The following is a 17,777-nucleotide window of genomic DNA, read 5'->3' on the forward strand; positions in this document are numbered from 1 at the left end:
CACACACACACACACACACTTTTTTTTTTTGAGACCTAGTCTTGCTCTGTCACCCAGGCTGGAGTGCAGTGGCGCGATCTCGGCTCTTTGCAAGCTCCACCTCCCTGGTTCCCGCCATTCTCCTGCCTCAGCCTCCCGAGTAGCTGGGACTACAGGCACCCGTCACCACGTCCCGCAAATTTTTCTGTATTTTTAGTAGAGACTGGGTTTCACCATGGTCTAGATCTCCTGACGTCGTGATCCGCCCACCTCGGCCTCCCAAAGTGCTGGGATTACAGGCGTGAGCCACCGTGCCCAGCCAGATACATATGATAATATATAATAAGTCATCAGATATTTATATATTATAATAACAGTAAAATTAAGGGAGATGCTTTTCTAAGTTTTATAAGAGGTTAAAGTGTGAAAATTTTGAATAACTCTTTTTAGCCAGTTAGATTAAAAATGTCATAAAGAATGAAAATATAAGACACACACAAATAGTGCTTGATAAGTGATTATTTCAAGTAAAGATTTTTTTTTCCTGATATATACAATTAGTCAAAGAAAATATAGTATTTTGCCCTGTTTAGGTTTGCTTGTTTTGATTCTGCTCTGTCACATACCAACACTGTGTTCAATTTACCTCCTGACCTTTGTGACCAAAACGAGGAAGGCTTTGAAAACCCTTACCTAACGACAACCATTGTAAGTCTAGCCTCAACGTTTAATGTTCTTATCTGACAAGCAGGTAATATGCACAAATACACTCCAAATTTCCTAATGGCCTGTTACAGTATTTTTAGATTTTGGGTCATATTACTTAAAAATAGCACATTGGAAACTTTTATATGGCAGAATCTACCGGACACACTAGTACATCAATGACAAAATTCAAGGCATAGTCAACGCAGTCAGTGATGGTCTGAAATTGGAGTACGGGATTCACTGGTAAATAACCTTCAAAATCCACCAATCGCAGCTTACCCGGCTCTGTGTTTGAGCTTTTTATCTAGGATTCCATCTCTGGAAACAAGTTTATTAAATACCAAAATGCCAATCACCATGTTGACCTGTCAAACAGAAACAAAGTTGACCTTTCAATGATATTGAAGGGAATCAGGTCCCTGTTTCTCCTGAAAATCCTATTTTTATCAATTCATAACCACCGTATCAGTAGTAGTGGTATGAAGCACTCTCAAACATTTTGTAAGTGCACAGAGGCATATGGAACAATTTAACAGTGGTGTGCTACTTTAAAGTTGTAAAGTACATTACGTTCATTTAATTTCCATGCTTTGCAGTTAACACTGGGGAAATTAACCTTCAATTGCCTGACTTTTAAATGGTACCATATATGCCAATCTGGCATTCTTCTGTCTGAGTCAACCCTGAGTAAAATCATTTGGCTAAATGAGTTTTACCCTATGCCCGTGAGCCAGGAGATTCTGAATCGTAGAGCATGAGGCTAGGGTGAGCCCTGGCAGCAAAAGGTGCTGATGATTTGTCATTATTCCCAACACACAGGACAGAATGCCTAAATTCCTCATGTTGTGTGGTTATTCTCTTCTGTGGAAGGGGAGCATTTTGATGTACTATGCTTTTCTAGGCAGAAAGGAAAGCCTATTCAATTCACCAGAATCTTTTTCACAATGGACACTAGTGCTAATTTTTAAAATATGCTCTAGTGTACAGTTCTATCATTTTCTTTCTAAGACTTTCTTATTCTCAGTTAAAAAGTCTTTTGCATGACATAAAATGAAATCACACTTATTTTTCCTTTTTCAAGTAGAACTGTAAAAACTGCATAGATATCTATTCGTACCAGCTTACCATGAGCCCCCACAGTTCTCTAATCTACCAACACTTTCTGATCAGGGAATCCAGTCCAATGAGTAAATGAAAAATATGTTCTTCTTTTTGCCTTTCTTGCCTCTTTCCAATCTTGGTGTAACCCTGCCCTGCTGCCAATGAAGATGGTGAATATAAAGCGAAAATGCGTCCAGTTGCTAATATAAGGAAGACGCAAAACATACCTATTAAGTATGGACCTAGGAAGAGTCACTCTTCATAGTTTCCTGACAAGACACCATTTAATCAAGAGAATACTTATTCATCTATGTAACTCTCATTATTTAAATTAAGAGAAAAAGTGTATTCTATGGATTCTAGTAATCTACAACTTAATCATAAGGGAATTTGTCACCCCTCCAAAGACCATACTTTGGTGTTTCAATTATATACATACTTTGTTTCTCCATTTTAGTGTTATATGGGCATTAACCTAGAAGCTTAGGGAAATAATTCAGTTGATTAAATAAAAATTCAATGCAGCAGACAAAAAGGTGTCTAATAGTTTTGATTTCCCTATGCTCTAAGATTCTTGCCTTGATTTTATTTTTCTTGCAAATTATAGACAGTTTCTGCTCCCTGTTACAGCTTAGTGGAGGGAGAACAAGCTTAAAGGAAGAAAAAACTGACATCAGAATTAGTAGCATGTCACTACGCTTCAATTTTTTGAATGAATCACTCAAGAAACCAAAGAGTAACTTTCCAATTAGAAATATAATTGTACAGCAATATGAATATTTGTATTTAATTTAGACTGTTTCTTTCCTCCCTTATTTTCTTTAAAGATGCACTGGGCAAGAAAAATTTGTAATCAATAAATCCAAACAGAGAAAGAGAAAGGCAAATTGGAAGGAAATATTTCACATTACCATAGTTTAAAATTTTAAACAATTATTTTGTGGCTTCAAAAGAGAAATTTAAAATCCTTATCTATAACATATGGCAGTGATTCTTAAACAGGGATGATTTTGACCCCTAGGGACCATCGGAAAATGTCTGAAGATGTTTTTGAGTGTTATGACTAGGGGGTACTACTGGTATGTAGTATGTAGAGAAGAAGGATGTTGCTGAACCTGCTAAAACACACAAGACAGCCTCTGCAACAAACAAACATATGATCCAAAATGTCAGTATCACTGAGGTTGAGAATATATTTCCTTTAGATATTTGACAGGGACAGCCTTAAAGAGATTTCCCTATTAATAACCATATGTATTATACAGAATACTGTAAAGGTGAGATTATGGTAAATGATGAGATTCTATATATTAAAGAGGAAGAATTCATTAAAACTTACTCAAACTTCTTCACAAATCTGAAATTACTGTAAGAGAAATACCACACTCCCAGTTTAATATTCTTCAGTATTCAAAATATGAATATTTTAGAATAATAAAAGACTGAATAGCAATTGATATTCAATCAGAATAATAGTCCATCGAACTTTAAAATTTCTACACAAGAACTACATTATCAAAATTGCCACTCTGATTGAAAGAAATTAGTCTTTTTTTTCCCTAAGAAAACAAAATAAGTTGATTTCAATGTTTACCAGGACAACAGCAGCTGCAGGTCCCACAAAAGCATAAAGTAGTCCTCCTTCAAGAGAGAGCCAGCAGCTGAAAATAACATTAGATAAGAACTAACAAAAATTAGTGACAAGTATTAGACCACTAAAGTGTGATACAAACAACTTAGACTATACATTTAGCCTTGGAATTTTGGCACATGTTAAAGATTTGTAATAAAAAAATACATAGAAGATATAGAAAAAACTAGAATTACATCATTTCATGAGTAAGAAATACTATATACGTCTAATTGAAACAGTTTTATTATAAGGATTTACTTTCAGGCAATTGAAACATTTTAGACAAATTACTGTTGCAGTGAGGTTTCTATATTTACTCTCAATACAAAGATGAGTATTATTTACATTTCATAAAATGCTGCTTTATATCCATTATGGATTTTTTCAAATGTACTTTAAAGCAAGAACAGTGTATTTTTTTTTTAGAGTTTTAGATGTGCCATTTACCTGCTCTTCCTTGAGGCCATTGAAATATTGGGAGAAATTGGTTTAAAAGCCATCATTGCAGGGAATGGATAAGCTACATTTGCATGCTATTTTTCTTCTAATTTTACTTTTTCACCAAACTACTAAGAAAATTCCCTAAAGATAAGCTTTTGAATAAAAATAAATGCAGCTGTGTTTGTTTCAATGACTAAATTCACCAAGAGATACAGGTTTGCATTGATAGAGACAAGATAATCGATTTGGGAAGAAACAGTCTCTCACAACAGAGGGAAATGCAGAGGGAATGGGGCTGACACTGGAGGCTTTGCAGGGTGGCACATCTGCCCATGCAGAATCCAGGAAAGTGAAAATGAGGGAAGCGTGAGGGGCTGCTGATGCAAAGAGTCACGGCCACCATTTCATGCACCTGTTTTTTGACGTTTGACCCTTGCACTATTTCTTCTCAGTTTACAGAATCAGCCTGCTGCCTTTAAAAGTAATAACAATGAACAGTAACTGCTCTGTATCTGTTCTAACAATAAACTGCTCTATATTAATTGTGATGGTGGTTACATGACTTACGTATTTCTCAAAACTCACAGAACTATACACTTAATAGGGTAAATGTTACTCTATGTAAATTATACCTTAAACATATTTACCTGGTAATTAATTATATATGTACAGAAAGAAATACTATATTATCATATATATATACAAATATGTGTATGTATATTCAAAGTCTGCATTTAGTTATTGTTCCTCGACATAACAGCAGAAAGATAAAAATGTACTTTTCCATTTTAATATCTATTTTTAAATAATATACCTGGAGAAAAAACCTTAGTCTCACAGAATACTTTAGATTGTGTCTCTAAGACTGCCACTAAATTCCCACTGTATGTTTGTGTAAATTAATCTCTGCCACTAAATCCTCACTGTAATTTTGTGTACACTAATCTTCAAACTGAGGTTTAGTATATCTTTCAAGATATACTAATAGAGATTCAGTATATCTTTTTTTTTTCCCTAGGAGTTTACACTGTTATAAAAATTTATAGTTATAAAATAAATGCATTACTTATTGTATTGTATTGCACTTTAATTATAAACTCTTTGAAAGTAGGAATCATCATATATATAATCTTGCTTATTCCCATATTCCCAATACAGTGACTTTCCAAAAATAGATGTATACCAATAATGATGCTATTGTAAAAGGTAATAAATTAAGGTGATAGTGCTGTAGTAACCAGTACTCTGCCATCTATGCTATCAGAATTTTAAAAAATAATATAGATTGCATAAAAATGCTCTGATGACACGAGCTTCTTAAACTTTTCAGAAGTTTCTTTACGATAAACAGGTGAAATAATATCTCTCAGTATGTTTACAATTTGTACGAACCTACCAGAGGGCCTAATTAGCAGTGATTCCTACCTCAAACCCAAAATAATTAAACAGAACATCATGCTTTAAAACATATGCTTTTAATAAGATGTGCATCTCTTTCCCCACTTCTTAATTGCCTCCTCAACTTGGAAGCAGATAAAATAAAACATGAAAGTACATTGTTTAGATTTAAAATGTTAAATTTAAACTTTACCACAAATTCTCTCATAGAATTTATCAGCACTACCACTATAAAATAAGTTGATATCATATAACTTTTCTCCCTTTTAATTTCTTGCATAGTCCAAGTATTTTCTAATGTAAAATCCATTGGTTCCCTTGATCTATAATTGTTAGTATGCATTGCCCTAACGTAGTAACAAAACTTGAACTAACATGACAAAATTTGGTTAATAACAATATACATTATCATTAATGGAATTAGAAGCTCATAGCAGTATCACATTCTAAAAAGTAAGTATGTCAAGACTTATCCAGTTCTCAATTTATTTGAGATTGGGCATGCACAATAAATATTGAAATATTTTAAAAGCCAAATATGCTGGTCTTATTAAGAAATGGGAAACTGAAACAAAGATTCTGAACAGTGCCACACCACTTACTTCTTAACCTTTGTAGATTTAAGCTACCTTGTTTTGTTCCTTACTAATGCAATTTCTACCATTGTTAATGTTTCCATGATAAAATGCAAGCCATCAGCAGTGCCAACCAAGACTCTTTGATGATTTGTTAAATTATAAACATGATTTATCACTGTAGATGGACTTACTAGTGATCAGTGCCATATCCTTTTGTTCTGGTGAAGCCTACCGATGTGGCCACTACTAATGCTGGTAAACCTGCAAGAAAAGCAATGTCACGCATTCATATTTAGCTATAACCACTATGCATACTGGCCTAAGAAAAGCCAGACCAGACTCCAGATGCTTAAATCAGAGAAACTATCTTTGGATGAGTCACTTCACAAGGTACGTTTCTATTACAAAATTTCTTTCAAGTTTAAAAATATGAGAGAGGTAGCTGAGCTTTTAACTTACTGCACTTCTCTGTTGTTGCTAGGTTACCACCACATTTGACATGGGTTTAAATGGAAGTAATAACAGAGATTTAGTACATTTTTTAAGTCATTTTTTTCCCTAGGGGTTTACACTGTTATAAAGGAAATTTATAGTTATAAAATCAGAAAGGCAAAAACTGGATGTTCTGGTGTGATGTAATATCAGAGAAGTGGAACATTCCATTGGCCACATACTGATCCACATCAAGTTGTACTTATCATAAGATACAAAAAAACATAAATCTTATCAGTTAACGCTTTCTTTATAATTTGCTTATAATAACAAGAATGTAGAAACAGAGAGTTCAATTACCTACATACCTGTACCAATTCTGAGCTAGCATCTTCTTTTAGTTTACATTTATGGGAATTACACTTACCTCATTCAAGTTCAATGGAACCTCCCTGTGTTTTGGTAGAGTCTCTAATCTACGCTGTTTAAAGATTTTTTTTTTTAAGTTTTGGTTATGCCTTCTTTTCAGGAAGATCATGTTTGCCTTTTCTGGTTGAAAAATCCGTCTTCTAATCATCTTCCTGTATCTCCTCTGCCCATCTTCTTTCTTACTGTCAGTTCACATACTTGATGCTATTCTCCTTCTTCTGTGAGCCTTCTCTAGTGACATCACATTCCTTCATGATATTTAATGACAAGAACTATGGAAAACATCTCAGAGGGACACACCATAGTGTTAAATGAACACTGGTGACTATATATAATTTCATATACATATATGTATATAAAATTGTAAATATATAGTCCCCTCCTCATCCTTATCCTCCCTTTCCTCCTCCTCCTTTTCCTCCTTCTGTTTCTCCTCTTCTTGTTCCTCCTCCTCCTCCTCTTCCTTCACACATGTCATTTGTTGATTTTTTTGGTTGGACCAAGTTCATTAGGGAAAAAAATCCCTCATGGGTTATAACTGAAGAATTAATAGTATGTATTTCATACAATTTAGATTAAATTTTGTCTAGACTCATTATGTTGCACTTGTTCATGATGAAACACATACACCACTATTCTGCCATCCCATAAACTTTCTGATACTTTAGCACCATCAGTTTAGGTTTTTGCTACCTAGAGTAGTTTAAATATTAGCTGTAAATTTGGAGATTGTTGGTGAACCCTCTCCTCAAAATCTTTAGTAATAATTTTAAACAAGGTAGTCACCAATCCTGAAAATCACCATGTTTTATTCTTCATCAAAAAATGTGTTCTTTTACCTGTATTCTGTATTTCTTAGAATAGTACTAATTCATGGCAAAAGTGTCTCTTGATTTAAACACTACTTCAACTTTAGAAGGCCTTTGTCATGAAATTTAGACAAAAATTTGATGAAATTCTAAGTGGAACAAAGTCTTCAACTTTTGTGTTTGTGTGAGATAGGGTCTTACTCTGCCACACAGGTTGGAGTGTTGTGGTGTCATCTTGGCTCACTGCAACCTCCACTTCCCAGGCTCATGAAGTCCTCCCACCTTAGCCTCCTGATAGCTGGGAATACAGGTATGTGCCATCACTCCTGGCTAATTTTTTGCAATTTTGGTAGAGATGGGGTTTTGCAATGTTGCTCAGGCTAATCTCGAACTCCTGCACTCAGGCAGTCCACCCGCCTCGGCTTCCCAAAGTGCTAAGATTACAAGCGTGAGCCACCATGTCTGGCCTACTCTTCAACTTTTTAACTGCTTTTCCATTTGTCTGCATATAAAGTCCTAATATGTTAATTAGACATAACAGACCTTGCTGAAACCTAATGAATAATATTTAAGTGTTCTTGATCATATTTTTCCAGCCTAAATTTTTCTGGAATTGTTATAAGTACACTTATTTGTAATTTCCCAGGTTCCTCTCAGCTTCCCATATGCCAGTCTTCTAATACAGTAGATATTATTGTATATTTGGGCTTTTTCTAAAAGTAGCTTCTTAAATTAACTAGACTATCAGTAGAACTGGCTCTATAATATAGATCTTTGAGATGTCTAGGTCATGAGGCAATTTGAGAGAAATTTCTTAATAAGCACAAGTGAAAAATTAATTATCAGTCTGTGAGCAATTGTTTCTACTTTTGAGGATCACGTTGACTAGCTGTGAAGTTTCATTACTTCTCTAAATGGTGTTCTTCCTGTGAAATGAATTACTTTATTCTTTAATTGTTTTGAGATTTCTTGAAATGAAGTCCTCTAAGTTTTCTTGGTGGGAGTACATGCCTAGTGAACCATCACACATTAGGCTTTGAAAATTTTAAGGTATTTTGCACTTTCAGAAAATGTTAACAGAGAGCACTGTTTTTCTGTGTGTAGGTATCTCGGGTCTCATCTCATACTATCTAGGCACTGTTGAATGTTAACTGACTAGCTAAATGAGCATTCAATACTTACTTCCTTTTAAAGTTCCAAATGACCAACGAATGTTCAAAATTGACCAGCTCATGTATTTTCACTTCCACAGATTAAATTAGACACAAAGTAGCCTGTGTCTAATCACTCTTGACTACTTTATAATATGTGTTCAGAGTCATTTTGAGAAGAGCACGAAAGGGTATATCAATATGCTTACCCCATCCAAGGCACAAAAAGCGTTTTCTTATAAGCCGTGTCCTAATTTTTCCAGTTACAGCCATATATGATTGCCACGCCTCAGTCAAAACCCAACAGAATGAAGCCAGGAAGAAAAAGTGCAAAAATGCAGTGGTGGTTGTGCAGATACTCTGTGGAAACAAACAAACAAAAAAACTCACACTGAACCAGGGAAAGGGAAAATAATACGTTCTTCAGAGGACTGTTAATCCCTGATTCATTGCTTTTATTTCAAATACCTACTTCTCCTCAGTGACAAGAGTAATTATTTACAGAAATTATAAACCCTGTGGCCTTTATGCTCTATACAGTATTTACAATTGAAAAAAAAATGTCTAATTCCATTTTCACACTTAATTTTTTATGAGAAGAACCCTGAATGTATATTTGAACTCAAGGGAGATTAAAATTACTGTTTTACTTGAATTTTGACAAATATAATTAAGAAAATGCTCTTTTCTTTGGTTTAAGTTACAGACATCTTGCATAATTATTTTGGCTATATTCTTTATTCTTCCCTTTTAACAGATAATCGTTCTTTGTTGTTATATCTGTGTTGATGTTAAAATTATATCTGTAAGAGTAACAGCCTTTCAAAAGAAAAAATTACTTTGCTCTTCTACATGCATGATATTCAAGGTGTAACAGCAAAGTACAAAATGAGGTTTAGCTAATAACACAGTACAAAAATAACATATGTATTTTAAAGTACTTAATACAATGCTTCTATACTCTTACTTAGCAAAGTGTGTCCTAATCAAATAATTTTGAAAAGCTAATCATGTCACCAGCAGTACGGAGCTAAGATTTTATAGATAGTTTTCTTCATGTAACTTAATCACCTTGAATATGCTGATCATTAGTTGTGACTCATCAGCAAAAGATCAGCAACTTCATTTTGGTAAAGGTTGCTACTTATTTCACTGTTGGTATAATTTCTTTATAAATCTTGTTGACATGCAAGTCTTTATAAACCAGAACCAGCAACAGGACTAATTTGTTCCTTTGTCAGTCATTCTCATTCTTACTGTTTTTAAAAATGGAAAATGGCAAAACGAACACAGTAGAACTTAAAAAATTGTAAAAAAAAATTACAAAGAAATAAAACTATAACCCATATCTTCTCATGTCTACCACCATCCACTGCTAATGCAGAATATCTTACAAGAATTTTTTGGCCCAAATTATTCATATGATTTGTTAATTTTGTTAAATTTCACCAGATGTTGACTTAGTTTGCCAGTTCTTCTAATCCTATAAAAAGAATCTCAGCATGTTTATCCACCAGGTTGTGTAAATGATCAGAGATAATGTTAAGAAGCTGAGTAGCACTGTGCTAGGTATACAGCAAGTGCCCGACCAAATATGACTATTACCAGCATTATTATAAGTGGCAGTAAAACAAAACAATTTTTTCAGCATGTGAAGCCTTGTTTCATGCAGTACTTAAATCTATTTAGCACTTGTTTCTGCTTATAAAGATGATAAAATCATGGATTTCTTGAACACTTCCTCATACCTATACTCTAGTCTCAGGTATAATGCAGTAGCTTTAACCAATTGTAATTCCTCCTATTCTTGACACGTTAAGACTTTTATTTTTTCCAATTTACAGTTTAAATATCTTCAGGCTGACCAGTTCGCTTATTTTTTATCTATAGTTGCCAATCCATTTGAATTCCAAAGATAACTCTTCCACTTGCTATCCAAGGACTAGTTAACCTTTCTAAGTCACTAGTTACTCTTTCATTTTCCTCCACCTGTTTGTTTCAACTCAATTGTATGTGCTAGCAAAGCTAGTCCATCTCTATTTTTAAACTGTCAATAAAGAGTTATATCAAACTGCAAATACGTTGCAATGTTAGACCCTAAGTGTTGGCGTACTGAAATTTTATAAGAAATAATGAAGTGTTCAATGTCTGAGGACAGAGATTTTAACATTTTCTTTCTGTATATTGTGTTCATTACTTTGCAACCCCCTGATATTCACTTTAATTCCAATACAAATTGAAGCACATGTAATTTTGAGCCACTGACATTTATTTCAATAATCACGTCTCTTTGAACAACAATATGGCCACAGACTACAGGGAAATGTATTGTAACTAAAGAAATAAGGCCTATTTCTTCAGACAATAGTATTCTACAATAGCTGGAAAAATATTTAACCTTAAGTTGCTCCGAGTACAGAGGTAAGCTATCTCAACTTAAGGAATGTGTACATGTGAACCAAAGAGGTTTAAGTCGCAGAGCTAACCATATATGAAGAGCATCGCAAAATCTATGACCTTGAAAAATAGAAAAAAAAGGAGCTACACTTTGCTTCATCATGTGAAGAATTAGTATAAAGTCAAACACTCCGATAACAAGCATATGGAAAATGCTCAACGTCACTGACCACTAAGAGAAATGCAAATCAAAACCATAGTGAGTGAGATACCATCTGGTATCAGTCAGAATGGCCATTAATAAAAAGCCAAAAAGTAACAAATACTGCTGAGGTTGTGGATAAAAAGGAAGGTTTATATACTGTTGATGGCATTGTAAATTAGTTCAGCCATTGTGGAAGACAGTGTGGTGATTCCTCAGAGACCTAAAGACAGAAATATCATTTGACCCAGCAATTCCATTACTGGGTATATACCCAACAGAATATAAATTTTTCTCTTATAAAGACACATTCAGGTATATGTTCACTGCAGCAGTTTTCATAATAGCAAAGACACTGAATCAACCCAAATGCCCATCAATGATAGACTGAATAAAGAAAATATGGTACATATACAACATGGAATACTATGCAGCCATAAATAAGAATGAGATCATGTCCTTTGCAGGAACATGGATGGAGCTGGAGGCCATTATTCTTAGCAAACTTAGGAACAGAAAAACAAATACTGCATGTTTTTACTAATAGTGGGAGCTAAATGATGAGAACACATGGACACACAGAGGAGAACAACAAACACTGGGGCCTATCGAAGGGTGGAGGGAGGCAGAAAGGAGACCAGGAAAAATAAGTAATGAGTATTGGCTTAATACCTAAGTGTAAATAATCTGTCCATCCAGACCCCATGACACTCATTTACCTGTGTAACAAACATCCACATGTACCCCTGAACTTAAAAGAAAATCAAACACTCCATACAAGGAAACACACACTGATTTTTCTACTGATATGTTATATCGGCTAAATTGCAAATAGTCTTTACAATACAACTTTTATGAATAGCAATTTTCAAGTGAACTTTATTATTTTCCACAAATGACACATCAGCTTCTATAAAAGAGGTCTTTTTACTGTTCAGGGCTCAGGATTGTTTGATCTCTTCTCCTACGTAACCCAAAGCCACATCAGTAAGCCCCCAGTGATCAACCATCCCTTAGATCCCCTCAGTACTAGGGTTTTTTCCACTTACAAGCCTCAATCCCTGAATCTCCTTTTCCATAAAGAGGTTCGTATCTTGGCAACTATTCAATTATCACTATCACTGGACTCACTATTGTGACCTTTGGTCCTACAGTTTTTCTTTATTCAAAAGTCTCCATGTGTTGACTTCCACTATGGCTAAACCTCGCAGTTCACCTTTCGAAATGTGAGACTCATTAGCATCTCAAGTTCATCATTCAATTCTTCTGATTTTCCTGCCTTGTCAAACCCCAAACTGGTCTCATCAGTGTCACAGCTGATGAATGTTATTGGCAAATATTTCAAAACTTGAAAATGGATTTAAGTTGTCAAACTGAGCACTGTTTTCACCTAACACTCTCAAGTACATCCTTCGCACCAAATTCCTAGACACAATAGAAGAGATTGCTTAAAATAACTGGAAAAAAGAAGAAGAGTAAACTGCGATGGACTAGAGACTGTGAGAAATTCCTTGAAAGCAAAAGTATATAAAGAACAGATTGATGATGGGTACCACAGCCCAAAGCTAGGTATTGGGAGTAGGAATGAAGACATGGGAAGTAGAAAAGTCCTGATGCATGGATGATACAGAAGTTCTGAAGTCTGTTTAAAAGTACTTCCAGAAGGCAGAAATCAGGAAAATCGGGGGAAAGGTAGCATTTAAAGAAATATTACAGAAAATTTTCTCAAAACTTTAAAAATTCTCCTGACTGTAGGAGAGACTAAAGATCACACACACACACACACACACACACACACACACACACACGTGCACGTACACATATACTTTGATGAAATCTGTGAAAATAGAGAATAAAGAGATAAATCTTAAAAGCTATCAGAGTAAAAAGAAACATACTGACGAAGAAATCAGAATCAGATTGACGTCAGATTCTTTGCAAGCAACCCAGGGTACAAGAAGGCAGTAGAATGAGATTCTCAACATTCTAAGAGAAAATAACTTTGAAGACAGAATTCTACACCCAGCCAAGCCACTGTTCAAGAGAGAAGCATAAAGATATTTTTTAAATTGGAAGAAACTTTGAAGTTAATTACCTCAAGATCCTCTTTGAAAGAATTGCTAGACAATATAAACCACTAACAATAAGAAGTCCAGGAGGAGGGAATGAAATAAAAGAAGCGATGGACAGCAAAGAAAGTAGTAAGTCTCCATGTGTAACAAACCTGCACGTGTACCCCCGGAACTTAAAATAATAGTTAAAAATAAATAAATAAATAAATAAATAAATAAATAGATAGATAGTTTAAAAAAGAAGATAGTAAGTCTAAAATGTTTATTTTACATAAATTTACATAATTTTAAAAATATACCTATGTGGATATAAAATTGAAAATAATATCAGAAAGGGTTCCAAGATGAGAGTTGCAAGGGAACAGAGGAAAATAAAAGTATTCTAAACCTCTTTTTTTTTGTTCTCAGGGATGAGATACTGATTAATTCTAGATTATAGAAAAATTCACTTGAACATTTATGTTAACAATGTTTCAGTTACCACAAAAAATAATAACAATACATTTGTAAAATAGAAAAAATTGAACTATGAAAAATCTATCTCTTCAATTAAAGGTGAGCAAGAGGACAACAAACTAGAAAACATGAGAAATAGAAAAAAGAAGTAAGAAAATGAACATAATTCCAAACATCAAAAATCACAACAAATGGTAATACTTTGTATTTACTGGTTAAAAGTTAGAAACTTTCATATTGGATGAAAAAATCTAATTCCAGTAATGTAATTATGTGACATACTTCAAACCCAAAGACTGACACAGGAAGATAGAGAACAAAGAGATGAAAAGAGCTAGCTTATGCAAATACTAACATGTTAAAACGAGATGTCACAATATTAATATTGGGAGAAAAATGAAAGAGATGAAGAGGGACTTTTCATACTAATAAAATGAGCAAGGCACAAAGAAGACACAGAAGGAACACATCGTTATGAGAACAATAATAATTTCTCAAAGAATATGAAGCAAAAACTGAGAAAACTGCAAGGATGAACTGTCAAACTAAAATTACAATGATAGACTTAACATACAGCTCTCAGAAAGTAACCAAAAGTGGAGGAAAAAAAAAATTGATGATTATAATGCAATAAACACAAGTGGTTAATATTCTTTCTTTGTAATATTATACATAAAAAACAGAGCATATCTAGATTTCTAATATACAAATGGAACCTCTTAGGATAGAAAGTGAAACAAAATAAATTCAAGAAAGTTTATAATATACAGGACATTTTCATAGACCACAATTTAATAAAATCAGAAATCATAATTAAAATTCTGTACCTTTTGGAGGAAAAAGCTTTTAAATAATTAAAGAGAAACCAATACTCTAAATTATAAACTATTTATAACTGAATCACAATTACAGCAGCATATATATGAAAACTTGTGAAATTTTGCTATGATAATAGAATATTTATAGCCTTAAATAGAAGACAAGAGAAAGATGAAAATTAATGGGCTACTTAAAGAAATCAGAGGAATAGATTTTAAAAAGATAAAATCGGAAATTAACAAAACAGAAAATTTAAAAAACAGTAAAATTCATCCATAAAGCCAAAGCTGACTCTAAAAGACCAATAAAGCAGCGAAACCTTGGCCATTGTGATGATATTTAAAGGTGAGAGAAAAAGCAAGATAAATAAGATTAGGAATTAAAACCGTTATATATATATATTTGGTTATATATATATATATATCTCCTTGACAAGCTACATAAAATAGACATTTTTCTAGTAAAACATAAATTATGAGAGATAAAACTAATAACAGATAAAATGGAGTCATAATGGAAGAAGTAGTCCTTCAAAAAAAGTAGAAATTCAGAAACATTTCAGTATCATTTTCCATACACCAACAGGCAAATTCTAACAAGCGTAAGCAACATCCAAATTCACATTACCATTTCCAGGTCAAAGAGAAAGATTAGAAGTATCCAACTCATTTTATAAGGAGGCTAGCATGACATTGATATTGAAATGAGCAAGAAAGCTGTAAGCCACTTCCACTTACAAGCATAAATATGAAATTACTAAATAAAAGATTATATCTAGAAATACAGTAAAAGGATAATAAATCAGTATCAAATCAGAGTGGGTCCGATAATGCAGGGTGATTCAACATCAAAAATGACCTCCCCATAATTTATTACATTAACAGATTAAAGAAGAGAAATCATATGGTCACATTAATAAACGTGAAAGCATTTGATATAATTCAGAACCCAAATAACAATTTTAAAAAACGTTATTTGGAAATTATATATTGAAGTGAACAGTCTTAGTTAATAAAGATCATCTTTTGAAACCTCGTAGTGAAAATCATGTGTAATAGTAAAATACTAGATTAACGTCCATCAGTTATGAATAAAAGTAGGATGTCTACCATCACTTTTATTATTCTAAGTTGCACAAGAGTTTCTCACCAAAACAATACAAGAAAAAACAATAATAAAGATACACATTGTTGTCACTGCAGATAATATATCTCCTTATTAGAATATCCAAAAATAATCAATTTTTAAACTATTTGAAATAGTAAAAAGAATCAATGGGGTGGTTGGATGCAAGATCAACACATAAAAATTTTATTTCCTATACACTGAGATCAATATACAAATCTAATTTTTCTATATTAGCAACAATGTTATTTGGAAAATGTAGTCCAAAATTTTTAATAAAATATTACCGATTTGTCTTTCTTCTACCTCCCAAACCACACTAAAATAACCAAGTTATTAAGTCACAAAGAAAAAATTATAGGCAGTAGATACCATGAACTCAAGGTGTTGACAAATTCAGAAGATTCTGAGGAAAGAAGCTTTAACTGACAAAGAGTGGTAGAGAAAGTTATACACTACCTGCTTATAGGGTGGTGGGGCAGCGGGTGGGTAATAGAAATGTTGTTTGTAATAAAGCTTATTCACTCTGTGGACCTTCTGAATGTGGGGACCAGAAACAGAAGGATGACACAGTTTTATATGGGGCTGAAAAAGAATGGTTAGTTGAAACATCTACATAGAGAATAGTTGAACCTTTGTGTTTCCTTCTCTAGTCAACACAGCTCAGCACTGTCACAAGGAAGATTAGTTTCTGGAGAAATTGAATGGGTTGGTTTCTGAAGTCAGATACCAATCTCACTAGTGGGTAGGTGTATAAGCAGGAATAAATGTATGTATTAAACCATAGGACCCTCCTCCTCTCCTTTCTCCTTCCCCTCTACTTTCAGAATGTCAGAGATTAATATTCTCCCCCAAAGGGAAAAAAGCTCTCATACACTGGTTCATCTTTGATGTACATACTGTGAAGTCCACCTTTCAAAAGCCCACTCACCCACACAGAGCTATGCATCGCTTTTTAGGGCCTTGCTTATATATATGAATAAACAGCCAAGAATAATGAGACAATTTGAGAATCCTCCAACATGAAAGAAGAGAAAAGTCCAGCAAACAAAGGACAAAGGGGTGAGCAGAGACAATAGGATAAGAGCAAAATAAAAATTTCAAAAAAATGTAAGTCCTTCAAAGGCCGAGACAGAAATTGCACATGTAGAACAAAATTGTTAAGGGACAATTATCAGATAAATTCAAAGGTTCTATTAATAATAAAAACAAAAACTATAAAGTACCTTAGAATGAATTTTACTAAAATATGCATGAATTTTGTGTAGAAAATTATAACATTTAATTAAAGACAAAAGAAGACATGAATAAATGAAAACTACATTATATACATGAGTTAAGAGACAATATTATACAAATGTCAATCTCCCTCAAGTCATAAATTTATTCAATGTAATTACCTTCAAATCCTAATTTTTAAAAAATTTTTGTTTGACAAGGCAATTCTAAATCATGGAAAAAATTAAATGCAAAAAATAGTACACAAAATTTAAAAAGAAGAAAGTGGGATAAAGGAACTTCCTAGTGATATAAAACAAAATAAAATGTGGTCAGATGATCACCAGCCCCATTTTACGTGTGAGGCATTGGAGAGACTAAGCAACTTGGCCAATGTCCCTTGGTTAAGAGTGGGAAGCAGGGGTTAAAATGTTGTCTCTGATCCCAGAACTTGAGACTTTCTTGACTACCTTATACTGCCTTTTGAAAATATTTTGTGCTCATTCCAGAGTCTAATCCTCACAGTCTTTTTCATCCTTCTCAAGCCCCAACATTCCTCCTTACTGTCTTATATCAAACTGGCTTGTCTTCTACATCATTGATGAGGTGCAGACCATCTATATTATTGATATCTTCATCTTCACTAGTCCAACTACCTTGAAATTTCTCCCTAATTCCACCAACTGCCTTCTTTTCCAATGTAGGCCCCTCCCCTTTCAGGAGATAGTGTAATAGAGTCACGCAGTGTCATACCCTGGGTTCACATAATACTTCATTTACAGGCTGTTATTTAAAATCTGTGACTCCCTTCCTCAACTATAAAGTGAGA

At 33.7% G+C, this 17,777-nt stretch overlaps 1 protein-coding gene across 1 annotated transcript in view; it reads right to left on the bottom strand.

Moving 5' to 3' along the window:
* Positions 1-17,777, bottom strand: part of LOC105537373 (brain-specific angiogenesis inhibitor 3-like) — a 162,953-nt gene that overhangs the window by 60,936 nt on the left and 84,240 nt on the right. Inside the window, exons 5-8 of the mRNA XM_011976946.1 lie at positions 8,869-9,019; positions 6,030-6,099; positions 3,383-3,449; positions 967-1,052 (exon numbers count right to left, since the gene is read on the bottom strand). Of these exons, the coding sequence (XP_011832336.1) occupies positions 967-1,052; positions 3,383-3,449; positions 6,030-6,099; positions 8,869-9,019 (374 nt within the window). The remainder of the gene's footprint in view (positions 1-966; positions 1,053-3,382; positions 3,450-6,029; positions 6,100-8,868; positions 9,020-17,777) is intronic.

This window comes from Mandrillus leucophaeus, unplaced genomic scaffold (genome assembly GCF_000951045.1).
Source record: "Mandrillus leucophaeus isolate KB7577 unplaced genomic scaffold, Mleu.le_1.0 Scaffold1714, whole genome shotgun sequence".
Classification (NCBI taxonomy): domain Eukaryota; kingdom Metazoa; phylum Chordata; class Mammalia; order Primates; family Cercopithecidae; genus Mandrillus; species Mandrillus leucophaeus.